This window comes from Mastomys coucha, unplaced genomic scaffold, assembly GCF_008632895.1.
Source record: "Mastomys coucha isolate ucsf_1 unplaced genomic scaffold, UCSF_Mcou_1 pScaffold22, whole genome shotgun sequence".
Lineage (NCBI taxonomy): Eukaryota > Metazoa > Chordata > Mammalia > Rodentia > Muridae > Mastomys > Mastomys coucha.
In genome coordinates this window covers 217,711,963-217,738,925 of record NW_022196905.1, presented here as the reverse complement: position 1 = coordinate 217,738,925, position 26,963 = coordinate 217,711,963, and the positions used below count along the sequence as shown (strand labels likewise).

The window sequence follows — 26,963 nt, the reverse complement described above, 5'->3', positions numbered from 1 at the left end:
ACCCTGTACAGCCTTGTAATGCAAAAGCTTTTTACAATACAAATTTTCAGTAATGTACACAAACCTTGACAGTGTGATCATCTGAACATAATATGAGGAGTTAAAAAAAAAAGGAAGAAAGAAAAGAAAGGACAGGAGAGAGAAAGTGCTCAGAACCCTACCTGCATCACTAAATGGAAAACCAAGCCAGCTCTCCCTGGAGAACGCATAGTGAGAACCCAAAGTTGCTAGGCGACTTTCTCAAAGGTGTTAGTGTTTCCATGGGAAGAAGATCTACAGGACACACCCTTCCCCGAGCATCAAACCGCAAACTGACTAGGGGGCACATTTCATCTAGGTGGACTCTGAAAAATGCTGTAGATTTTCTTTTTTATTAATAACAACAACAATAATATAAAAAGTCAAACAAACTGCAAACACACGTTTTCTCACTCAGAAAACTTTTTATAATTTACCAGAAAGATTGATGACTCTTTTCCAAAGTGCTAAAAAAGTTGCCCAATTACATTAAGCATTACTAAGTCATTCAAATACAGGTTCAGTGGCAAGCAGTGAAATGCATGGCATTTGAGCAGTAAACGTCTCCGCCCAGCTCCCTCATTCTCTCACGTTCCCACCCGAAGACCTCTTATTGCACAAGTGACATGCTGTAAAACCCAGGGTCCTCGTGATCAGGGACACCCATTCAGGTTCTTAACCTGCTGGTGCTTCTGTGAGTCACCTTTCTGCCAACCTCTTGGGGGGGCGGGGTATCACTATGATCCCCTCTCCCTTATCACTGAACCTGCAGTTTTGAAAACACATTATTAGCCAAGTGGCACATTCTCCATTAAATGGGGATAAAGACATAACTTTGAAACAAAAAAGCAAAAGCAAATAAAAAACAACAAACCCACCCACAAACCCAGTGACCTTGGGGCACATTGTCCGGAAGTGTCTATAGTGTCTTCTACTGAGATATTGACATGAGTTGGACATCGGGTTAAACAAGGCCAAGATCAAAGGTCTCTGCTGGAAAATGAGGCTGTGGGGACTTTCCGGCTTAGCCGATTGGTCTCCCTGCTTTGTGGACATCTCTGTAGTGTAAACTTGTTTGCCAGGGCCCTAGCCAGGCTCCTCATCCTCGGTTGGATGGCGGGTGGGGAGGGAAGCAGGGACCTGCTAGGTTTGGAGAGGGAGGCTGAGGGGGTGTAAGGAGTGAATGATGTGGACTGTTCAGGTTCTGGCTTCCAGTCTGACTGCATTCACTCAGGGAAGCAATCGTGAGCGACTAGAGGAAGAACACCGGGGATGCTTTTATTTCCCCCTGGTTTAAGTAACAATAAGAAAGGTGGGTATTATCGAGGATTGTATTGTGTGGGAAAACAGCATTCCTCCTGGACACCAGTTCTTCCGCTGATAAATAAAATAGAACCTTTCATATTCCAAACTTCCCATTTTTATACAAAGTACATTTCTTCCCGCTCCTCCAGCCTGTTGCATACTGGAAATTCTGCTGTTTTACAAATCCAAGCAGTGAACATATTCAGCCAAAGATTTTCTTTTCCTTTTTAAACCATCCATTACGTTTTAAAGATGAGCAAAGGGCTACACAACTGAATCATACCTTCTCCTGCCGCAATAAAGTGCTGCACAGAAACTGCCATTTTAATGACCATAAAATAAGAGCTTTAAATAAGTATAAAGTCAGCTCCTAGCAGGTTATATCTGCTAGGCGTTAACAAAATGGAATACGGGGTTACTAATACATGGAGGGTACACTCTAGCCAGAGGCTCTGCACACTGGGGCATCCTGGGGCATCGTCTGAGGCACAGGACTAAGCAGCACCTTTTTGTTCTGTCCTTCCTTGTACGTCAAAGAGGTCGCAGCTAAAATGTCAAACATACAGTCTACTCATTCCATAAAGAAGGTACATTTCCTTCCTTTTCTTTTACTTATTCCTTTTCCCCCAATGAGAAACAAACTAGTGCAAGGCCAGCGCACTGTGCAAAGCTGCCGTTTCTTTTTAGTCTGAGCATTTACGCCCAGAATCGATCCAAACCCCTTTAATCTCCTTGGCTGGATTTATCAATCATAAACATTTCCACTCATACAATTTTTTCCTGCAAACAACGATAACAACTGAATCAATATATCACGCACACACATGTTCTGCCCTTTAAAGAGGATGTACTCCTTTGTGTGTGTGAGTATGTGTGTGTGTGTGTTGTGTGTGATCCACGTGGGCACACACACAGAACACACAGGTTTTGTGATGTCAGCTATGGAGTTTTGAGGCATTTCTTAAGAGATCTGTCACCTGACTCTATCCATCTTCGTAAGTAGAGATCTGAAGTCCGGGCTTTGAGCACTCTATTGGAAATATCCTGGCACCCTGCATATCTTCATCCACTGAGCACCAGGCCCTACCACTCTGTAGCCATAAAATAGAGAAGGAAAGGCAGTGGTGGATGTGGGGAGAAAGTAGTTGATGAACAATCTGGATGGGAAGTCGAGACTGTTCATCACTGTCAAAGAGGCCAGTATAAAAAGAATGTGCAATAGAAATGTCATGGCACACACACACACACACACACACACACACACACACACATACGCACACCATACCACACACACACACACACACACACACACACACACACACACCATACCACACCACACCACACACACCATACCACACCACACACACACACACACACACACACTTTTTCTTTCCCAATCCACAAATGCCCACAAGACCCCACTCATCCAACAGAAAACCCAATGTACCAGTAGAGAAGCTTCTGAGTGCTCATTGCTATTAAGGACACTCTCTTTAGGGTGTAACATGACAAATTCCTTTCAGAGAGAAGTACGGAGGAGAGCTGAAGTGGGAGTGATGGCTGGGGAGGCATGCCTCTGAAGGTAGACGTAGGCAGCAGATCACCTCTCTGAAGATTGGATAAAGCAGCTTTTAGGTCAATGCAATAGGTATACATACAGAGCCAATTTTCTATTCCTTACTAAAGATATACAGTACACATGGTCCAGACCCCTGGGGCCTGAAGGTTTTGCAGCAACATACACCTGCTGGGGTTGTGTTTTAAGTTTTGTGGGTTTTTGTCTTTTCCTGTCTCTGTCTCTTGGTTTTTGGTACAGAACGTGGCTGTCCTCAGACAGTCTCTGCTCTTTCTCTTAGTCCAAGATAGGCAAGGAAGGAGTGTTTGGGTGAAGGGATGCTGGGAGGCGCAGTCTGAGGTCGGGGAGGGTGGAATGTGAAATCCAGGTGGTTTCTGGGATACAACATTGTTAAGGGAATGAGATGGGCAACATCTGAGTTCCGGTATTTGTCAAGATGCAGCGGGGAGCCACTGAAGGCCAAGGCCTTGAGTGCCAGGTTGGGCTCTGAGCTGCTGCTATGGGCTGCTGACAGGGCCACGGTCTGCAGAGCCTGAGAGGCAGACATGACTGACAGTGGGGACAAGAGACTCCGGCCACCCCCCACAACCAGGAGTGGCGCTCCAGGGCCAGCTGGCTCTCTGGAGGCTGGACTCAGGCCTTTCTTGTCCTCCTCGGGGCCGTCTCCACTCTGGTGCTTCTTCACATGGCGGCTGAAGACAAAAGGGTGTGTGGTCTTGAACAGGCACTCTCCGCAGCTGAAGGTCTGGCGGGGGGCATGCTTCAGCTTCTTGTGCAGATTGAGATTGTCCTTGCGCTTGCAGCTGTAGCTGCACTGGTCACAGTGGAAGGGCCGCTCCCCGGTGTGCACTCGCACGTGCTCGATGAGCTTGTTGGCCGTCTTAGACAGGTAGCCGCACTGCTCACACTTGTAGTGGTTGCCCAGGCGATGCTCGCGGGTGTGCGTCTCCAGCTCCAGCTGGTTGGCCTTCACTGTCTGGCAGATCCGGCACTTGTACTCCATCTTGTAGTGGGTCTTGAGGTGGCACTCCATGGCAGCAGGGCGGTTGGTGGAATAAATGCAGAATGGGCACCTGCCAGGGGAAGTGATGAAAGGGAGCTTTAGCAAGGATGGTCCACGGGGAACCCTGCATCTCCCCTCCTTGCCAGCCTGCCCTGGGTCAGCCCTTGGGTCCCCAAGGCTTGGGTCCCCTGCTTGGCCCTGCCACCTCTCAGATGGCCCTGCTTGGCTTCACTGCTGACAGTGCAGTCCAGGTTAACAGGGAGCTCTGGGAGGTCCACTTAGCTGGTTTTGGGGCTCCAGGCTGCAACAGCCGAGGCCAGTCCTCTCAAAGGAGCAGAGGATTCGGGGAGCAGATAAAGCTGGTACTCCCCTCCTGCCCCCACCCAAACCCTGGGGCCCTCTCCACCCCCTCCCCCAGTGGACATGGCAGTGGACTGGGTTTCCTGGCCTCCCCTCTAGATGGGAGCAACACAAAGAATCGACTTTTCATGCACCACACCAAGCACACGCAGAGAGGCTGAGAGGTTTTAAAGAACAGCTTATAGGGAGAGCTACCTCCAGCAAACAGAAAGTCACGGGAGTCAAGAGTCGTGCTTATTAAAGGGGTGTTAGGATGAAAAGGCCTGTGCGTGTCCCTCTGTGTGCCAGTGGAGTGTGTTTGTGTGTGTGTGTGTGTGTGTGGGTGTATGCGCACGCACCAACATCATGTGGACTCTCAGAATGCTGTCTCCTACAGTACCAGTTCTTCATCAGGAATGGGAAGTAAGGACCAAGGTAGAGGCCTGGGAGAAGGAAGCCCACACAATGGCCCCTCTGCTCATGAAGAATGAGGAGGAGGGGGACTGCTTTCCAGCGTCTGCAGACATTCTTAGGACATAGTCATGTCACAGAGATACCAGTGATCCAACTGGAACATGAATTCTCTGAGGGTAGGACTTTTTGAGGTTTCTTTTCATTCTCTAGAGTGCTCAGAAGAGCACTCAGGACATACTGAGTCATGGTCTGAGCATCTTTACAGGTAACTGAGGTAGGCTGAGTCCCAGCTCGGGCACCTGACTGGGGTCCAGTGTTTCCTCTAGCGCAAGGTCTGGGTATCTCTGGCTTGAGTTCTCCACTCTTTCCACCATGGATTACACTGTCACCAGCCCTGTCGCTGTCAGGGAGGCAGTGGGGAGTGGGGTGGGTATGTTCACAGATCTGCCGGGCTTCAAGGGAAGCTGCCAGGTTTGAGTTTGTGGCTTATAGGATCACTGTAGCATGTGTGCTCTTTCCAAAAAGAATGCAGATGCCTGAGTGGCTGCCTCAGCTCGGTCTCAGCTCCTGCAAGGCAGGGCTCGGAGGGGACTGTCCTCAGAGGGTTGGAGAGATGTCCAGCAGAGCCCAACACAATCAGGTGCACCGTGCACTGGCTCCTTAGCACCAAGCTCGCCGTTAGCCCTTGAACCTCAGCTCACAAAAGAGTGCACAGAGATATAAAGCCCATTCCCAGGTCAAGTGCACACACAACCCCTACGCCAAGCTGGGCCTTACCTAGAGGAGTCTGACACTCACCACTGTCCTGAGCTACGGCAAAAGAAAAATAATAGTATAATCTTATTTGATCTGCATTATGAACAGGATATAGAGTACAAGCAGTCCCATCACAGAAAAGCATTTAGACATCGGCGGTCTGCCTCACGTTAAGTATGTTTCTGGGACCCTCAGCTCAGTCTGTTATTTCACTGCTCGGGCAAAGCACTCGGGCTTTTCCATGCTCCCATTATTTATCTTAATAGACACTTTTGCAGGAAAATTAATTCTCTGATATTGCCAAACAAACAAAACAAAACTCACTGTATAGCCAGAAGGCATTATCAATATTTTTTTTTCAAATTGTTCTTCTGTTTGGTTGTCCTAGAACATAAACTATCATACAGGGAATGGTTAGCACCATCAGGCAGCGTCTGACCCAGGGAAAGCGCTGAGGTCATCTTGAGGTCTTCCTGGTGCATCAGAGGTCAGGCCTGCTTAGGGTTCCAAAAGGTGAACAGCAAGGCCACAAGTGGCGTGGGTATGACTGAGCTACCACAAGGCAATGACGCAACTCCATCCAGGAGACAGGCTTCTTCTTTTTAATAAAGAATATACAAACTTCGGTAAAGAGGCGGAGGGTTTAGACTCAAAGCCCCTGATAAGCTTCTGTTAGGCATTTCCCATCTACTGGTTGAATGACTTATACAATCATCCATTTGTCTATGACCCGCCCACCTATGCATCCCCAAGAGTAGATCCAAATGGGATGGATAAGGCCATTCCTCAACCCTTCCAGTCTTTTTGGTCTTTGTTTTCAGAGGATGCCATGACCAGCCTGCCCCACTCTGCCCCCAATACTCTGCTCCAGGTCCCTCTGGGCTCTCCAGCTCTTACCCACTCAGGAGGCATTGTGAGTCTCGAGGATAAAAATATTTTAAAATGGATGACCCCTCCTCTGCTTATATTAAGAAAATGAAAGAAAAAGTGTCCCTGATTCTTTTAACTACATTGTGATTTTAGATTAAAAAAACAAAAAACAAAAAACAAAAAAACCAAAACCAAACACTTTGACAATTGTGTCTTTCTGTACCCAACTATTTGATGCTTCTGTTTCTTTACTAGATCCAAAATGTCTTGTGACAGGGACTCTGCTTCCAGAATCACTGGAAGATTAAATTCTGGTAGTTCTGGGACATAGATTTCTTAAGGTGGAAATGATATTTTATTCTTCATGAGTCCTTTAGCATCTATGGTCAGGCTAGTTGCATGGTATGCTTGGTAATAACTTATGGATCTCACTAGGCCAGGGGCCTTGCTGCAAATACTGCGTAAGGATGATGATCCTTGTATAGATCTTTTGGGAAGACATCAGCATGTCTGCAGAAAGACGAGAAGCACTTGTTGTTGCATGAACACCGTTGCCTCTTGTCTGATCAAACCACCAAGGTCCTACTTTGGGGGCCGGGTGCCTATAATACTCAAGAGCTAAATATATGTCAGGCCATCTAAAAAACAAACACAGTAACTTGCGGTGACAACTGTGGAATGCTCGATGCATGGGGATGCTAGCCTGGCATCCATTAAATTCAAATCCACTGCAGTAGGAGTCTACTCTTCTATGCTGGGCCGGCACTTTGTGCTCTTCCTTGCTATGAGCCTGGGGTACTTGTGAAGTGGCTTTGCCTGCTAATATCTGTTGACTCCCTTGAGGACAGCTGGAATCCCATTCAGCCAGAGGCATTAGATCTTTCTGACTAACTCCCCTCATACTATGCTCTCCCATTCTGTGACCCCCAAAACCTTCATGGGGGGGTTGGGTAGGGCAGGGGAAGGGGGTGCTTAATAACAACTCAATAAAAGATTCTGTACTTGCTTTCCTTACTTGAGCCCACCGGTGGGGACAGTGTGGCATTTCTTATGCTCCAGCAGCTGTTCGGGGGTCTTCATGAACTTGTGGCACACATCACACTCAAACATCCGGGTGATGAGGTGGATTTGCAGATGGCGCTCAAACATATTCTTCGTCTTGCAGACAAAGTTGCAAAAAACGCATTCGAACCCTGAAAGGACCGAAGCTGGGTGTAGGAGTGTGTGGGGAAGGACAGCAGGCAGGCAGGCACGGGGCTGGACTCCCCTTCCTTCCAACCCTGCATCTTGTAACACATACCACTGTCTAGGCACCATCCCTAAAGCACTGTACTAAAAAGGCTCAGCCTTCAGCTTCAGAGTCCATGTCCCCCTCCCGTCTCCCATCCCATATTTGAGCACAAATTAAGCCAAAGTAAAGGGCTCCTTTCCAGTAGTGAGCACCACACTGCAGTTTATTTTCCTCATGAGTGTTTATTTTCCAGACTAGGACACCTAGAGTGGCCGGGGTGAGCAGGCCACGTCTACCCCTCTCACCTTTCTCTGGCTTTTCCTCGTTGTTCAGTGAGGGCTGGTTCCCGGGCACCACAGAGATGACCAGCAAGTTGTTCCCGCCCTTGTTTTTCTGGGAGCTGTCTGAGTCATCTTTGCCATTGGCTGAATCACTCAGAGTTGACAGCGAGGATGAGGAGGGGCTGTTTGATTCACTGGGGGTCTTCCTATCATCCCCTGGGAAACGAAAACAAGGCAGGTGTGTTATTTAGGAGAGAAGCCCTTAGGATGATGGCAGGTGAGGTGTCAGCAGCACCTGGTGGCTTCAGCACTTTCTGCTTCCCCAGAGTACCCAATGGCTGGGAGCCTGATTCTAGTACAGCCCTGGCGAGGGCATGTGTAGTGTGTTGAGCCCAGATATCTGTGGGCATTTATTAAGGTCTTAGGTGGACAGCACATGTCCCTGAGCTCCGCCCAGGGTCTGTTAACACTTTAGGTGCTTGTCTCATAGTTTGTTCTCCCAGATTTCTTAGGTCTGAGGCTGTAGGTCAGTACTCGAGAGTGGACTTAGCATGGACTGAGGCTGTAGGTCAGTACTCGAGAGTGGGTTCCATAAGAAAGCAGGATGAGCAAGCCACAGGGAACAAGCCAGTGAGCAGTCCCCTGCTTACTGCCTCAGGTCCTGCCTCCATGTTCCTGCTCTGCTTTACTTCCCGTCCTGACTTCCTTTGATGATGAACGGCGATCTGGAAGAGTGAGCCAAATAAACTCCTTCTTCCCCAGCTTGCTTTTCGGTTGTGGTATTTCTGTTGCAGCAACAGAAACCGTAACTAAGACAATGAGTCAACCTAAAGTAAAAGCTACAGGAAAGGTCTGGAATGGAGCAGAGCAGAGAACCCTCCCAGATGAAAAGAGCCTCAGTGAGTTGGAAGCTGCTCCAGTGAGGTGCTCCAGTGAGGTGCTCCAGTGAGGTGCTCCAGTGAGGTGCTCCAGGCAACTTTATGAGACCAACTTGAGGTCCTGATAAGTTGGCCAAGGCAGAACTTGTCCTTTGCTTGTTTCCTTGAGACAGGGTCTCTGTATGTAACCCTGGCTATCCTGGAACTCACTATGTACCTCGGGCTCGCCTCTTACTTTAACTCTGCCTGCTTCTGCATTCACAGTGTTAAGATTAAAGGCATGTGCCACCATGCCCAGCTAAGGACAATTTTTTTCTTTTGGTTTTTCAACACATAGTTTCCCAGTGTGGTTCAGACTGTCTTGGAACTAGCTCTGTAGACCAGGCTGGCCTTGAACTCACAGAGATCCACCTGCCCCTGGCTCCCCAGTGCTACACCACCACTAGTGTCATCACTGGCTGACAGTTTTTCTGAGATAATCAAGATGTTTCTCACTTGTGGAACACCATACAGCCCAGAATCTGAGATGCTCAATGAACGCTAAGCACAAGAAACATGAAGAATGTCTAACCATCACCCCACTACTCAGAAACTGAGGCAGGACTGTGAGCTCAGAGTCAGTTTGGGCTAGACAGTGAGACGTCTAAAAAAGAAGACACCCCTCTCAAGAGACACAGGGACATCATCATTAAATTGCCTAAAACAGGCAAAGAAAGAAAAAACAAAACACATCAAATCCCAAAAACCTAGAGCCTAGTGTGATGTCTCAGAAATTCAACGGGCTGAGTCAGGAGGACAGAGAGATTGAGGTCAGCTTGATCCCCATAGTAATTTACTGTCTAAAATAAAGTAAAATAGAAGAAAGAAGAAAAGGACAAAGGAAAAAAGAAAAGAGAAAATTCCCAGGAGCAGCCGGTCACAAGCAAAGAGGTCACACTCTGTGGAATAAGCTTCCACAGGAGCGATCTGTCGGAACGACACAGAGCAGCGTCTTCAGAGAAACAAAAGACTGTCAGCCTTCAGACCTGGTGAAAAGATATCATAAAACCAAAGGACGGACAAGCAAAGCTGACACGGAAAACGATGGTGGAAACCATCACCTACAGCCTTGAACCTAGGACAAGTTAAAGTCTGGAACCAGGAAAACGCAGCCGATGCCAACGGGAGCCAGTGCAGCAAGAGGACCTGGAGACAGTGGGTGAGCGCAGAGAAAGTCATGTCTTCTTATTTTAACGTCTCTCCAGGATAATCAAAGTACTGGTGCTTAGAGCCACTCTGTGAGAAGTCCAAAGCCACCACAGAGGCCAGGAGGGGAGGTGGGAGTGTGCCATTGCGGGCTTTCGCTGGCAATCGCTGGAAAGAAGCATGCTCGGGAGGGTAGATACTGGGCTACACCATGTAGCATACATGCTGGCTTAAATACCTTCACAGCAATTCAACTGAATGCACAGATTTAGGTTAGTAGAAGTGTGGCCAAACCTCTAAAAACAGTAGTGAACAGGAAACTCTCAGGGTCAGACTGTCAACTTCTAATAGGGGTCAGCGAATGAGAGCCCATAGACTCATACTAGCTTCCTGCTCTTGTAAATCAGCTTTACTGAAACATGACTGTTCACCTGTGTATTAGCATCCAGGACTTTCAGTTCCGGTAGATGGCCGAGCTGTGTCAAAATAAGGACACAAAGGTAGGCGGGTAGGGGAGGGGAAAGGTAGATCTGGAAGGGTTTGGTGGGGTGAATATGATCAAATCCACTGAGTTCTCTAAGAATTCATTAAATATAATACAAAGGACAGAAATGGGAAGGCCTGAAGCATTTACGTCCTGGATGTACGGGAACTCTGGCTTGCAGCACCTAGACTTACAAACACTGTCTCTTTCCCATAGCAGCCGCTGCCTGAGTAACTTCTAATCTATTAGACGGAAACTTCTTTAATGTGTTTCACTGTGGCTTCTGTCCTCTCAGCTAGTCTGGAAGCTCTGTCGGTTCAGAGGGGGCATGGTCTACCCTGTGCATCCTGTGGTACTGAGATGTGTTTGCCTTGCTTAATTGTGAACGTGAAGTTTCCACCAAGGACAGGTGATGCCAAGCTAAGGTCGTCCTGAGGTGAGTGGTGGGGAGGACTGTAGGGTAGGGTAGAGAGACGTTCAGGGACACACTGGGGTGAGTTTTCACACGTCAGTGTTTAACAGACAGGACGAAAGAAAGAGTACTGCAAAACCGAGTGGGAACCGGAAAGAGGCTGGCCTTTCCCTCCGTTAGCCATTCCAGAAATGCCGAATTTAATTTGTCTTCCATATGGGCCTCCCAGCTCACCTACTTCCCACAGTGCTAATGTGGTTACAGTCAGACAACCGACTGTAAAAATGGCACCTTCTCACTCCGCATAATGACTCTCTGCGGACCTCCAAGTCATAGCTGCTGAACTTACTGACAAAACTGAACTTTTATTGCTGTCGGCACCAGCGAGCCAAAGTGGTCAGAGAAGCAGGATCCTTCTTGGCCATGCACATTCTCAGCATGACTGTCAGCGAGTCCCCTTCCTGGGTCCCTCCAGAGCCACCGATGCGACGGGGCTGACCCCATCCATGCCCAGGACTGGCAGTAAGCGACATCGGCTTTTAGTTTGTAAGCCCCACAAATGGGAGGGGGCAGCCCCTCTGAGTCTTGCTTAATGACTCTGTGCTACCGTCATTCCTACCATCCCTTCTGAGGGTATAATTACACGGAGAAGTCAAAGTGTTAATTTAACATCATTAAATGGAAGAAGTTAGCCAGAGTGGCAAGAGGCTTTAAATGAAAGGCAAGCACTTGCCAAGCCTAGTTAGGCTGGTTTCAGACAGAGACGGCAGACATACCATGTGTGTCATTTTAGAGCACCCAAGAACCTACAGTTTAGGGGTTCAGTGCCTTGGTACAGCAAAAGAGAAAAGGTCCAAGGCCATACCAAGTATCCTGCAGGCCTGTCAGAACAACAAGGAGATAGACAACAGGAGGTAGAGCAAACCTGGTCAGGGCTGAGGGTCTGAATGCACACCCCACTCACTGATCTGTGTGGAACAACCCGTCCCTCAGCTTCTCTCTACATTGTGATATTAGCAAAACTCACATTAGAGGCCTCCTGCTGGCTGAGGTGAGTGGGCGAAGCCCCAGACTGGGCAGAAGAGCTTAGTGACCATCACATGTGGTGATGACAACCAGGACCAGGGGAGGGCCAGGCGTGTAGCTCAGTGTGTCCCAAACAGTATCTAGGCTCTGCAGCAAATTCCAGGTCTGTGCAGCCATGAGACCACACCCAAGTGCTCGCCTCTGTGGGGCACAGGGGATGGAAGGGACCAGCGAGGTTACCTGTGTGCTTGGTGCCAATGTGGGTCTTCATCTCTGCTTCCTCCATGGTGACAAAGTCGCAGGCCGTGCAGCAGATGGAAAACATCCACTGCTCCTTGTCCACATGGAGAGACATGTGGCTTACAAACTGAACGTTGAGCTCGGTTTCAAATCCACATACGTGGCAACTAAAGCGGGGAAGGGAAGGGGGAGAGAAGAGTGAGACAGGCCTCTAAATGTGTGTTGCTCAGGTACACAGTGGGCGTGAGAACATTAGTTTCCTGTGTATTCTCTCTATTGAAAGGTACGGCATCAGGAAAATCTTCTGCCTGCTGGGATGCCTCCAGAGCGGTCACGGTGCCAAACAGATTGGATGCCAGCATAATATAACAATCTCATACATGCTATAATGATGCTAAATAATCATAAAGTTAATTAAAAGCTACAGATTCCAGATGCCGCACATGGGCCTAGCAGATCCTTTGGGCACTGAGATTCAGGCAGTGTTGCCAAGTGGTTGCCCACCGACAAATCAGATGGTGCTGCACACCTCAGACTCCCCCAGGTCCCAGGAACCCTTGGGTGCCATGAGGAGAGCACACAGACTGTTCTGTGGCACTCTGAGCAAGAGGCAGGCACAACTGTGACACCTCCTAGGAGAAGCCACTCAGCCACCTTACAAGGGCAACTTGTCACCAATATCATTCAGACATGATTCAGCAGAGTTTCACAGAGACCGAAGACTGACTACAGAGCAGGATGTAGTGTGTCCTAACGGACAACCAAGGGGCGGCATGCAGGGCCTACTGAGCAACTGATCTCAGATCATTCTTCTTAAACCACAAGGTGCTCAGCCACAGAGCTGAGCATCTTAACAGTCAGCCATCCGCAGAGCCCTGTGCTTTTTCTGGAGCCCGCCCTGCAGAATACCTCCCAACCATTTCTCTTTCAGTTAACTCCATAAGGGCTGCCTGAGCTAGGGGGGCATCTGTGCCAATTCAGGGTTTAGTGTAAGCAAAGAGCCTATTAAAATGAAGTTAGAGCATGGCTGAGGGAAGAGCCCTGTGCCCAGAACTCAGGCAGGCAGAGGGGGAGTGTCAAGATGAGGGGTCTGAGAAACTTGGGTTGGCTGCTGCAAGTGTGACCCACCTGTAGTAATAAGGGTGTTTCTTCCCGTCACTGCCTTCAGAAGTGACAGCACTGACTATGTCCTCAGTGTCGGTGCTCACCAGCTTCACAGAGTGCACGGTCAGGTGCTGGTTCAGGTTCGCACGGCACTTAGCAGCATAGGGGCACAAGTGGCATTTGTACTTTCTTTCCTCTGGGGGAGAAACCAAAACTGCTCTCAAAAAAGAAAAAAAAAATTCAAGAGCTCACTTACGGGAACCAAGGAAGGTCGGTCCAAGTCTCCCTTTATGTGGGAGCTCATGCCTTGAAATTGTATCTATGCAGATCCCTAGCAGCTTGCTCCTGTATCAATACTCAACACACAGAGATTTTGTTTTTAAAGTCCTCTCGAGGCATCGAGGACAAGATCTCAAGGCTGAAGCACTGTAGGATAAGAAAGCCCAAAGCAACATTGCAGCCGAGGCTGTGGTGGCAGCCCAACCTGGGCCAGAGGGCAGCTTTTTGAGTGGTTTCCTCAGGGTTCTTGGATTTGTTTTTCTTCTTGGATGCCTCCTCACCCTTCATCCCTCATCATGACAGGGCGAGGTCCACAGGGCTAAAAGGACCGGTGTCAGTGTGTGCTTTGTGAGTGTGCACATGAGTGTGCCTCCATGGGCCACACTGCATCCTTCAGGACAAGGTGTATTTGCTGTGTGAGTGTGCACGTGGCTTCTTGACAAGATGCGTTTGGTGCACGAATGTGCTCATGAGGGTGACCTGTGTGTCGTTCTTGGGTAGGCACTGAGCAAAGGAGGCAAACACTGATAAAACTGGAGCCTAAGAAGCTCCATCGTTCTCTCTCAGCTCCAGGGCTGGGCCAGCCAAGGAAGAAAAACTAATGAAATTAAAGGGGGAAAATGACTTGTATAAAATAATTTAATTGGAAATTTTCACTTCACATAAATAAACTTTAAAAATCTCAATTAATTTGTAATGGGAATTGGCTCATAAAGCTGACTAAGGTTTTAGGAGCACTTCCAGAGTGGCGTTCTGAATTCATTTGACTAATCAGACAGACTGTACAGCTGACTAAGGGGCAACCCTGCTTCTCTACACACGAAGGCGGCAGGAGCAGCAAGCTCAGCCTCACCTATGCTGATTTCTGGGCTTGGCTTGAAGATAGTGTCTCACTTTCCTCACCAGGGTAGAGTGTTTCCACACAACAGGAGACACCAGGTCATTTTATGGCACCCCCTCCCACCTGCTAGTTGCAGGTTCAAGGCTGGGCCTGGAGTAGGGACCATGCTTAGAGTTCCTCTCTCTGCACTGGGAGATAAGGATCTGGGTTTCAGCACCAAGGTTCCGCCTCCACCAGTGGGGAGTGGCCCCTCTTTCTATCTCACGAATGGTCCTTCTTTCTGTCACCTGTGAAGCTCCAATCACTCTGGGATTTCCTCTTCTTAGAAGGTTAAGAACCTTCTGGGAGAATCTGCCTAATATCCTTATTAACAATATTTCCTTCATTGGCTTTCCAAGTTCTCCTTTGTAGTACATTTTTTCAAGTTCTTGACCCAGTGTTATTTTGGTAATTTTGCTTAGTTATCTTATCAGCTAACTTCTGTGCCAAAGAAAAATCATGAGTCCTTTTTTTTCCCAAAATTTCCCTCCGTCTTTCTGAAAACATGGTCTTACTATGTAGCCCCGGCTGTCCTCACACCCGGGGATCTGCCTGCCTCTGCCTCCCAAGAGCTGGGATTGAAGGCATGCGCCACCATGCCTGCCTCCAATGGTTCTCCAGTGTCACCTGGGATTAGCTTTGCTGTACTTTCCCAGCTCAGAGCGTATCAGCTTCCCTGTCTTAATGCAGCCCAGGAGAAGCCATCTAGACTCAGGTGCTCCTTCCTGACTCCTTAAGGTGACATAACCCATCATATTCTCTACTCCTTCTGTGCTGACTTGAGCTGCAGCTGTCTTCGGTATAGGTGTAAAATGTTTTCATGCCTTTAGATATCTGACACTTGTATTTTCTTCTTCTTCCCTTTTTAAATTGACCCTAATTGAGTAGGGAACTTTATTCATCCTCTGTTACTTGGTTACTTGAAATGCATTTAAGTATGCTTAAAGAATGAGGCCTTAACATCCCCACTTCTTAAAAACATGCTACCTGTCTAATGTATGGTGGAAATTTGAATTTAGTGGAGGTAAAAAGATAAAAAGGTCAAAATTAATCTTGTCCTATTAATATTCTGTGCTTTTATTTTTGCATAATTGTACAAAACCCTTAACTTTGAATTTTTATACTTTTCTTTTTTTGGACCAGGGTGTCCCTATGCACTCCATGCTGTGCTCAAATTAGTGATCCTCCTGCCTCAGTCTCCTAAATGCTGATATTACATGCATGGTTCAGTATACCTGGCTTATAGCATATTGGTATATGTGGATATTTTTAAGGTCTGACTTTCAATGTTAGACTTTCAAAACAGTTGACTGTATTTTCTTTGGTGCTGGAGCCTGAACCCTGGCCTCACATGTGCTCTGCCTCTGAGCGACTCCAACCTGGGTCTGTTGTCACCTGCATCTGCAGCTTCCTTGACCTCTTCCGGCTTCACTTACTTCTGCTGATTGTCACTGCCTTCTCTTGGCTTCTTGTTAACTTCACCCCCCTCCTAGTTCTGCCCCTTGGAACAGACCATCTGTTGCGCATTGGTACATGTAAGCAAAAACAGAGACTATCTCTCCACTACTACGGTTCTCCCCCACCCCACTGCCCCTACCAGTGTGAGATGAAACCAGAGGAGTGTCTCTTAAGATCTTCATGCAGCTTGGCTGTTGTTTATATAAGCCTATCTCACACATAGCATTTGCACTGAAATCTAAATTAAAATCTTTCCTTAATAAAAAACAAGTTGATACTAAGAAGGTGGGGTGTAGCCTTGGAACCTTTCAAAGGATCTGAATCCATTCTTTACAGAGTTCAGGAGTTGACCTGGAGGTACTTAAGCGCAGATCGCTTCTCATTAGTTCCTCTAGGAATTCAATGAGGCTTTTCAATATAGAAAAGCTTTTCCAGGGTCTCATTTACATGTGCCAGGCAGCAAGGCCTGTAAAGGTCAGGATCAGTTAAGTTCCCACCACTTCCTGTTGCAATTAACTTAGAGAAACTCAACTTCTTGCTAGTAGGGAGGTTTGGAAGGGCCTGAGGAAGGCTGGGGAGCTAGGACACCTACTTACCTGTGTGCAAAGAGAGGTGCCGAGACAACGTCTGCTGTCGGCCAAACACTTTCCCACACACATCGCAAGGGAAGAGCTGGTCATTGAACTTCCAGGATGGCAGTCCGTTTCCTGCCTCAAGGACGATCTTCTCTGTCTCTGGGCCAAGAGAAAAAGGTGATGTGAGGAAGACAGGGCAACAGGAATTCATGGCCTTTAGCCAACCTTGAAGATTTCATCGGGGCATCTCTCCCCTCTCCACTCCTCCCAAGCAATGGGGCTAGAGACTGCTAACAAGAACCAGGGACCATCCTCAGGATCCTCAGGATCACTGATGAAGAGCACTGGTGGGGCCTCACAGCAAAGGGAGCCCAGGAGCCTAGGAACCCAGCAGCCCCTGGGTCTTCAGCTGTTCCTCTCACTGCTAAAGGCTAGTGAGTGTATGTGCACGCATGCACGTGCATTTACACACACATAGATAGATTAGGTAGATGGGTGGACAGACAGACAGACAGACAGATAGGTTAGACAGAGGCTTGACAGCACTCTGCTCACTATATAGGAGGTGCTCAATAAATACTGAGGAGAGTGAAGAACAGGTGCACATTAACTTTCTGGAAATGTAGATGTTTGCTTTAAACAGTAAACAAAACACTGGAAATCCAGATCCCACTAAGGAAATAAATGGTCCCATGCCTGGAAAGAAAATATTCCACCGCTCCTTATGAAGGAAAGCTTTGCTCCCGAATTCTGGGTTGTACAGTGTTTAACCAGGAGCTCATATAAAGCCCACCACACACTGCTCCTTGCACAACATTACGGACTGTGTTCTACATATCTTGTTGCATCTGGGAAAATGGATACTCCACAAGCAATCTATATGCATCCTTGGATGGAGTAAGCACACTTCGGGACCCCCCTTTGTAGCTTAGAAAACCTTCATTCTTCATAATTGTCTATAGCATTTCCTTTTATTTTCTGGCCCCTGCCTCTTCTCAGTGATCCACAGTGGACTATACAAACATCTCTTCTGCAGCCGTGTAAGAAGACAGGTGACAGAGGGGACACCCAGAAGAGGGGAATGGACACTTCCAAGGGACAGCTTGTTTGGGCCTCACTCTGAAGAATAAGACACTACAGTCAGTATTTGTCCTTGACATGACTGAGGTGCTGTGAGTCTTCCTGAAGCACGGTGCTATATTACAGAATGGAATTTCATTTGGAAAAAATTAAGTATCACCAGTAACTCTTTATAAGATCCAAGCAGAAGAAAGTGCTCTGAGCGCAGAACCCCTGCAGAACAAAGTGCTTGATTTCACACAATTAGGCTAAAGCCATTTTCCAGATAGGAGCTTCCACCTGTATTTGGACAAGTTAGTTGGATCAACGCACATTTGAATGAAGATTTGCTCAGCAATGTAATCCGAGGAAAGAAGAAACAAATAATGCAGACTTAGAGGGGAAGCAGGGAGGAGCTGGGAGGAAACAGAGATGGCAGTTGCTGGGCCCTGCCTGCCAGCAATCCCAACACCCATGAACACATTGATCGATTGATCTGTGTTTGTTAAAATGTATCTCTTGAGGCCTCAGGGAGAAAAATCTAGCTTGTGTCAAGTAGAAATGCTCGACTAAGGCTGTCTAAAGCAAGGGGTGGAACTGCTGGGAAGGAACGATGGGAAGGTGAAGAGGGAGGTACAGGTCAGCGACCACTCTTGGGTGACTGTCCTCAAGCCCAAGTGTGGGTATTTCAGCCCCGCAGAGACGAGAGATGGTATTTTAAGTAGTTCCTTCCAAGTGTGTAATCACACAGCGCTTTCAGAAGAATGGTAATAACAGATGGAGGTCAGGATGGTGCACAATCTTCTAATACAGTCACAATAAATGAATTAACTGTGCCACAGACCCAGCACGTAGGTGCAATTAAAAATGAAGATGTCTCTTAATAATTCTTTTGAGTATTAGTCATGTACTTGAGAGGCTGAAGCATCATAAAGAATTCAGCTTCTTCCACAGCCTTAGAAGGTCATGACAGCTTTGAAGACTGGACTACTGTGCAGAGAAAGCACCACACAGGCACATGCACAAGGCATACAACATGCAGTAGCCCGACCCTGAGCCCAGACCCAAGCCCTGTCTGGGCACAGCTCCGGAGCCCTCGGGGTTTACATGTATGGTACAGCTTTGTTCTCCTTTCCCACATGGGATCCAGGCAATCCCAAGCCATAGGAACCTTAGTCCAGAGCAGGACACTGCCGAGGCCTCTGGCTGGGGCTAGGTTGCATGAAGGGGAAGAAGAGGAAAAGGAAGAGGAAGAGGAAGAGGCAGGAAGTCCTGAGCCTCTGCTCACAAATCAAAAATGCACTCTCCAGAGACCACACATTCTTCCATGCAACTTACTATCACTGTCACTCAAATGCCACAAGAGAACTCAATTTCTAGTGTCCTCCCCATTCCACCTGTTAACACACTGATAGCCATCAAAAGCCAATCTTACTTTAAAGACCTTTCCAGAACCCTACTGACTATCTTAACCAAGTAATCGGATTTCACTATGATTCTTGCAAGACTTTTGCCCACCCTTTCTAGTCCCTTCATCCTTCCTGTCCACGGATCTGTGTATCCTCGGCATTCACACAGCATCCACAGTGAGGAAATCAGAGATTATGGTGAGACGGGGATTAACGTATTGATTAGCACAATTAACGTAACAGCATAACTATTAAGGTCAACTGGCAATCTAGTGTGAAAGAAAGGCCTATGTCTGGAAGTATGTGCCTGGAAGGCTAATCTTGGTTGTCAACTGGACACACAGGAAAGGTGGGGGTGGGCTTCAACAGAAGAGCTGGCTACATCAGATTGGCTGGTGGCCATGTCTGTGAGGCATTTTCTTGATTACTAATTGACACAGGGGGCCCCAGCCCACCCTACATGACACAATCTCTAGGCATATGGGCTTGGGCTATATAAGGAAGCTAGCCAAACACCGAGAGCAAGCTGGTTAGCACTGCTTGTCTAATGGCTTCTGCCTGAAGCTCCTTCCTCAAATTCCTTGCCTTTGCTCCCCTTGATGATGGATTGTAACCTGTAAACTAAATAAACACTCCAACTCCCCAGATTGTTTTTGGTACTGGTGTTTATCGCAGCGATACAAAACAAATTAGAACAATGTTTTAACTCAACTTAAGAGATGTGCTTGTATGAGTCTCAGGAGAAATGCTTGCAGTCCTAAATCAGACTCCCAAGATTTTATAGCCTCCTACAACACCAAATCCCAGGTGGAATCTGGTTGGGGCGATCTCTCTGGCAGACACAGATTACTGCTAACCCAACAGTCATCCTCCCCGCCCTGCCCCTCCTGATATGGAGGCAACTGCTATAGGTCTTAAGTTAAAAGGTGCTGACCAATGGAAAGGCTATTGTCCTGATGAAAAGAGAGATGCGCCTGAGTGTTGGCTTTCTCTTTTTCATGCCTTGATAATAGAGATAACCTTGGTGGTGGTGGATATTTTGTGAACATGAAGTATGAAGATGCAAGCCAACTTTCAAAGATGGAGAAATGAATGATGGGGAAAATCAGGGTCTTTGTGGGCATTGCTCAGTGGCCAAGTGAATGCCAGGAGCCATCTACCATTGGATTTCTTTTTGGGTGAAGAAAATAAGACACTGGCTCTCCTCTTCATACTCTTCTCCCTCCTCCCTGTGCACTCCCCATCCTCCCCCTGCACTCTCCCTCCTCCCCCTGCACTCCCCATCCTCCCCCTGCACTCTCCCTCCTCCCCCTGCACTCCCCATCCTCCCCCTGCACTCTCCCTCCCCCCCTGCACTCCCCATCCTCCTCTTTTAATTACTCATGCCATTCTTAACTGAACCTCTTTCCCGTGCTCACTGCCCGTCTGTAGCACCCCTGATGGCCACTCTATCTTCACACTCCACAGTGGCAAGTGTGAAGCTGGATGAACACATTCCCATCTTAATTATCTTTGGTTCTGCTTAAAAAAACCTTATAAGCCTTTTTTTGTAAAAGATTAGTAAGGAGTTTGATTTAGTTTTTCTGAAGCATAATATATATCCCAAATGGCAAAGGACACATACCAGTAATTGCATCTCACTTAGTTTCAAACTCTCCAGACAGTTGAACTTATGGGCATTCTGTAAAAGCGTCTGTAAAATCTCCCCCTCTACTCCCATGTCCCCTGGTGTTTGCTGCACGCTTACCATCTTTTTCCTCTCTTTTAGAGCAAAATTCCTTCTTACCGGTCTCATAGAATTTCATCTCCAGCAAAACATTTATTTATCCTCAAATTGCTCCACAGATTCCTGGTACAATGCAGCCCGAGTCCTTCCTCTCTAACTGCCCACCTAGAGTTTTGCCTTGAACATCAATGAGGGCTTTTCTGTGTCCTTAATTAAGGTTTCTGTTTTGTTTTGTGTGGAACCGAGGGCGGAATGCAGGCCCTCATACGTGCCAACCATATGTTCTACCACGAGGCTGCACCCCTGGATAGGTTTTTATTTGCAGTGATACAAACGTGCACAGCCACAGGTACGTTCTTTTGTCCCTGTGGTGTGGCTGTGGCTATGCAGTGTCAGTGAGGCACCCCCACCTCTTCCTACACAGTGATTTGAGGTCCCCTATTCATGATGACGAGGCCTCATTATGCAAGAAGCAGTATCGCAAACTGCTTCTGAAGAGCCACTGACCCAAAGAGATATGTCTTATCTCTTAGGTCATGGGCATGAGATGACCAGGCTCAACTATTGTGTCTTTAAAACTGTCCAGGAGATAAACTCATATAGTAGATAGGGTCACAGAATATAGATCGAGCAGAGGACCTACAGAGCCTTAAACCCAACTCCTCTGTTTACAAGAGAACCAAGTGAATCATTAATTCCAAGATCTCTCCCAATCCAAGGTACAATGCAAGTTGTATAGGCCTAGAAGTATTTCCATGGTTAGCAAGTCTCCACCTTACTCCAAACATTTAAGAAGGAACCTGAATTTTCACCTTGTTTAAGTCTCTTTTCTTAGAATAAAGAAAAACAAGGTGCCAAGACATGAAGTGACTTCCCCGGCCATCTCGTTAGTGGTGGAAGAGAACTGGACTCCCTCAAATCTCATCCTTGCTCCTCCGACCCACAGGAAATCAACACCAAAATCTGCAACAAAGGGATTTTCTCCTCCCCTTGTTCCTTGGTTGTACATATAATATTCTTGGTTACAAGTGGACGCATCCCAAATTGGCTACAGTTCAAACACTAGGATTTCTTCTACCTCTTTTCCTGAAAGGGCTAGACTAGGATATTCCAGACAGAGAGGTTAGAGCCCACATTAAGCCCAAAATCAGTACCAAGGAAGGTGAACATGACAGTCAGATGGGTGCATCCTAAAAGTCAAGCCTTCTCTTTGACGTCAAATATGCCATACTGAAGAGTCCCTTAGGCTTTTTGTTGCTATGTAGGGAGACCGGTAATAAACACCAACATACTTAAGACATCACTCTTAAATATAAGGCGGGTTGGAGTTTGCCTCATTAAGCTCCTTGGCCTTCTGTGTGGTGCACATTACATTTGTGGGTGTTTCCCTGGGAGAGAGCAGCTATGCTCTCTGATGGATGGATCCTCCCTAAAGCATCACTCCACCTGCTTTAGGCATGAGAAATTCAGAGAGAAGGAGGCTTTATTTGGTTAAAGCTGGGTAACATGAGTTCAACACATAAATAACTGCTCACATCAACCACAGCCAGCCAGTCTGGCTCAGCACTGGAGAACAAGGTCTGGGGGCACCTGTGTCTTACATCCTGACACTTGGAGTCCTGATCAGTTCTCCCTGTCCTCAGGGTGGCCGAAAAGTTCTGAGTTGTAACTGAAAAAGTGGAATTCCAGGCTTCTTTGGACCCTTAGGTAGATGGAAACCTATCAGTCAGGTGGCCTTCTAGGAAGGCCATGTCACTTCTGGCTATGCCTTACTGGTCTGTCTTGATCCTCTGGCTTCTGCTTAAATCAAGCTTCCACCTCTGCCAGGGAAGTTTGCACCTCTTGGGGCTGATTATCACCAAGCAGGTCCTGGAAGGCCTTCTCTATACTGGAAAACAATCTGAGAGAGTCTTTTCATCTTAGAGCAAACAGTGTCTGCTCCTTTAGCTCAGAGGACTAATGTTGGAGTCTCAGGACTATACAAGGTCAGAAGCCACAATGCAAGTATCTGTCTGGCGTTCATATCCTGTGTCACTATGCCATGAAACACTGATGATGTCTCTGAGCAAGACCTCACAGCTATTGCGCCTTGCTGTCTCTAACTGACCTATTAGGTTCCCTATGACTGACTCACTGTGGCTCTCCACATGACCAAATTCTCCTGTGGAACCATTTCAAATACTCTCTCAAAAGTCTTATTTATGTGTCTATCTGATGGTCAACACATCCATTCAACAGACATTTAGGATAGCAGAATTTAGCAATGGTTTGTCAACGTGTGACCCACTGAAAACATTGGATGAAGATTCTAGAGCACGGCAGAGTTTACTGTCTGGGTCTTCTCTGAGTCTTTGGGAAAACACAAGTGCTTAACGTGCTTTAAAAAATATAATTGTGTTTAACTCCTTCTGGAAGATACATGTACTGTTTCTAGAAAAGTTGAAACCCAGCAAAGCAAGTCTCCACAGATATCCAGGATATTTAACCATGGAGGAGAACTCGAACTTACTATGTAGCCCAGACTGACCCCAAACGGCTTAGCTTCCTAAGTGCTGGGAATACAAACACGAGCCACCACACCCAGTTTAGATGGGCTTGGTTGTTTAGTGCTGGGCCATCAGTTACATTCAACAGATACTCACTAATTGGCTATAATCCATTAAACTGGGGAAGAAGTTTGTGTTTTCTACACCTGGCCCTCTATATAATCACTTTGAAGCAATGGAAGAAAACGCAAGCTTGATTCTTTGACTAACAGAAAATGCCTGTGACCAAGAACTCCTAATTCCAAGGAAGCTTAGCCACGTGGAGTTTGACCGCTATATGGGCCAACTTCTCTAATGTCTAGCCAGAGTCACTGCCAGAATCCAGGCCAACTGATGCCTGCTGCTTTTATATAACTTAACTTTAAAGAAAGAAATCTAAGAATGAAAGGTTGATATTGATTCTTTATGTCCTTCCGTATATTGACAGTCCTCAATAAATGTCCATTGAATAACATCACCGCCTTCATGTCTGTTGTGTTAAGTAGAAACCTAACTGTACACTGTAATGTGGCAGCAAGCCACCTGTTGGGTCAGTTCTCACAGCATGTCGACCGGACCTTGGGTATTGTTACTCTTCCTAAGTATGGTAGCAGGATTTAAATTCTTAGTAAATGCTGTCAGCATGTGTCAACATTGAGGATATTTAAATCACCAAGCTTGCCCACTGTGCCATTTCTTTTTGAAGGGAGTTTGAACCTTCTTTTTTTTTTTTTTTTGGATGGCAGCATTATTCCCAGTCATAAATACGCACCTTCCTTCTCAACTCCGTGTCCTGTGAGAAGCCGGTATAAAACCCGGTTCTGGCTGGGGAGGGTGGAAGTACTTGCTGAGAGTGTTTGACTCACTACCCACGATCCTCAAAGACCATCAAATAAACTTTGACCCTGGGCATCTCCCTCAGATGCCTGCAGGTGGAATGGTGTCCTTCAGCCATGAAGATAACAACAACTGATGACAGAAGAACCGAAGAGCAGACGCTTGAGAACTCGCTGTGCTGTGCGCTGTCTGTCTCTGACTTTCTTCTTATTAGACAAGATAGAACCACCTTCAATGAGCCTCTGCAGTTAAGCTGAACAAAGTTCTAAGGATGTTTGGTCACTGATTAACACCAGGGTTTGTTAGTTAACAGTGCATCATGGAGACAATGTGGTTGAAACAATGGCTTACATTCATGCAGGAGTCTTCATTGTCCTAGGCCACACATTATGCACATTGCATTTAACCTTACAAAACACTATGCCTTAGACAGTAGTGATAGATTTACCAATGGAAAGGAAAAGTATCAACTGGCTTGGGGTGGCTGAGTTGAGGTCACATAGATAGTAAGTGGTTGCCTATCTGTCTCACTGAAAAGACCATTGCCTCATACTGTAAGACCAAAGAAGAAAATTTAACAATTTCACTTTATTTCACCAGAAAAATCTGCTGCTGCAATCTAATTTGTTTCATTTTAAAGTTTCCTGTGAGTACTAGCCACAAGAAGGTTCTAACCAGGTAGCTCATGCCTGCAAGGCTGGTATTAAGGATACTAGACAGAAGGAGTGCCATGAGTTCAAGACCAGCCTGGGCTATGCAGTGAGACCCTTTCTGACAACACAAAAGAAGAAAGAAAGAGAGGAGGGGTTGGTCCTACCAAGGGTTCCATCAAAGGTGTCCAAGGCCTTTCAGCTCTGCACTCCTGGGATCCCTGTGTAGTCACAGAGAGGTCTATCCTGCTGCTTTTACTACTGACTTCTGACGTGACAGAAAACACAACCATGCTGATTGGCCTTTCATTTGGCTGTGGGTTTTGGCATGTGTAACATTCCTATTAGCTTATAGGAGATTCAGCGTTCAAAGGCAAACTGAGCACAAAACGTGTGTGTGTGTGTGTGTGTGTGTGTGTGTGTGTGTGTGTGTGTGTGTGTATGTCTTGGCATATCCTCTAAGCCAGTAGTTCTCAACCTTCCTAATGCTGCGACCCTTTAATACAGTTCCCCAGGCTGTGGTGACAGCAAACCATAAGATTATTTTCATTGCCACTTCCTAACTGTAATCTTGCTGTAATGTAGATATCTGTCATGAACTATAATGTAGACATCTGATGTACAGGATATTTGACAGGCTGCTCCTGAAGAGGTTTGAGAGCCACAGGCTGAGAGCTGCTGCTCTAAGGGCCCATGGACAACTGTGTCTCTGCATTATCACAGAGCTGTGCTTTCCCATTTGTAAACCATTATAAAAAGCAATCTCAGAGGAAAAGGAGCCTCCTCCTCCCCTGAACCCCCCCTACCCCCAGAGCCCTGGCTGTTCTGGAATTCCCTCTGTTAATCAGGCTGGCCTCAAACTCAGAGATCCATAGTGTTTCTGCCTTCTGAGTGCTGGGATTAAAGGTGTGCATTACCATCACCAGGCTAGAGACTTCTCTTTATCCAAGAAATATTTAGTATATTTTTCCCTAAAAGTAATTTGTCTTTTTTTTTCTTCTTCTTCTTCTTCTTTTTTTTTTTTTTTTTTTTTTACTTTGGAAAAGTATTATACAACAAAAATCTGTCCTTTTATCACTTAAAAAAAAAAAAAAAACCCTAACCACAATTTTTAAAATCTTGATTCTGAAATACTATTTGATTAAGCAGAATTGTTTTCATATGGTAAGGATTTCTGTTCGCTGGCTTATTTAATTACTCCCCATGTAGGGAATCCCAGACACAGGGCTGACAGTTCTGCTTGATCCTTTGGGCACAGACTGATGACTTAGAGGTAACAAAATGGATCCCCCAGCTTTGGGGGCGGGAAGCACCAGAGAAGGCAGTGGAAAGCTCAGATGATCTCCTTCTGTGAGGAAGGCACTAATCTCGATCATGCATGCCCCATCCCACCAACAACCACTCCCAAGACCCCACCATCTAACTGCCAACCTGGGGAGGAAAATTTCAGTGTAGGAGTCTGGGGCACAGTGCATTGCTAGGCAGGAGGTGAGGGAAGAGGCTGCGAGCAATTTCCTGTGAACGTAACACCTCTTTGACCAAGAATAGAAGGTAATCTGTATAATTCATGTCTATCTATTTATATGCTTTGTTACACTAATGTGATGTGTGTGTGTGTGTGTGAGAGAGAGAGAGAGAGAGAGCATACGCAGAGGACAACTTGCAGGAGTTGGTTTTCTTCTTCCACTTTAGGGTCCCAGGATCTGAGCTCAGGATGCCTGGCTTGGCTGTAAGCACCTTTACCCACTTAGCCATCTCACAGCCCCCCACCATCCCCCCCATCCCATACACTTCTGTAATGAGGAAAGCTGTGGGCATGGATGTAGGTGAAACAGGATGAACAGTTACAACTTATTGAGCATTTATTTTCTTCCCAGTATCACACTAAGGCAAAGAGTTCTATCTTGGGCTTTATTTAATCTTCATAATAGCACAGAAAGATTGGAATCATTATTAGTTCCATTCTGTAGATGAGAAAAGTAATGGCTCAGGACGATGAATGAGTTAGCATGTTCCCATATGTTGGTAGGAGGTAGAGGTAGGTTTTGAACCTGGGATGCTCCACTAGAAAAAATACATATTCTGCAGCTTGTCCAGAATGTGGGTGTGTTACTCCTCTCAGAAAAGACATTTAGTATCTGTCAGATAGAGTCAGGCCGCTCATGCTGGTCTGAAGATTCATCTAGGCTGATCAATGCCACATGCTTAGTTTTCCTCTGTCCTAGGTGGCAAGGGCCACTGTATTCCGTAGCCTTGGCTCAAAACACAACTTCTGGGAGCCTTGGACATTGCAGGACAGATGCCCTGTTGAGGGATGGGGGTGCAGTTAGAACAGGAAGCTCTGGTGTAAATGTTACTGTATTCTAAACGCATACCTTATTAGCAAGGAGTTTTGGTTCTCCTGACAGAAATGCCTGTCAGGGTTCTGCCATGATCAATACAA

At 46.7% G+C, this 26,963-nt stretch overlaps 1 protein-coding gene across 9 annotated transcripts in view; it reads right to left on the bottom strand.

The window, feature by feature from the left end:
- Window positions 1–352: 352 nt before the first annotated feature.
- Znf827 (zinc finger protein 827) overlaps window positions 353–26,963 on the bottom strand; it is a 171,710-nt gene continuing 145,099 nt past the window's right edge. Inside the window, exons 9-15 of one of the 9 annotated variants that reach the window (XM_031340392.1) lie at window positions 16,336–16,473; window positions 13,147–13,336; window positions 12,019–12,185; window positions 7,818–8,009; window positions 7,297–7,474; window positions 5,433–5,465; window positions 353–3,972 (exon numbers count right to left, since the gene is read on the bottom strand). In XM_031340392.1, coding sequence (XP_031196252.1) covers window positions 5,450–5,465; window positions 7,297–7,474; window positions 7,818–8,009; window positions 12,019–12,185; window positions 13,147–13,336; window positions 16,336–16,473 — 881 coding nt within the window. In that variant the 3' untranslated portion in view covers window positions 353–3,972; window positions 5,433–5,449. Of the gene's footprint in view, window positions 3,973–5,432; window positions 5,466–7,283; window positions 7,475–7,817; window positions 8,010–12,018; window positions 12,186–13,146; window positions 13,337–16,335; window positions 16,474–26,963 lie in introns of all 9 variants that reach the window. The other 8 variants (XM_031340396.1, XM_031340394.1, XM_031340397.1 and 5 more) reach the window with 8 other exon arrangements.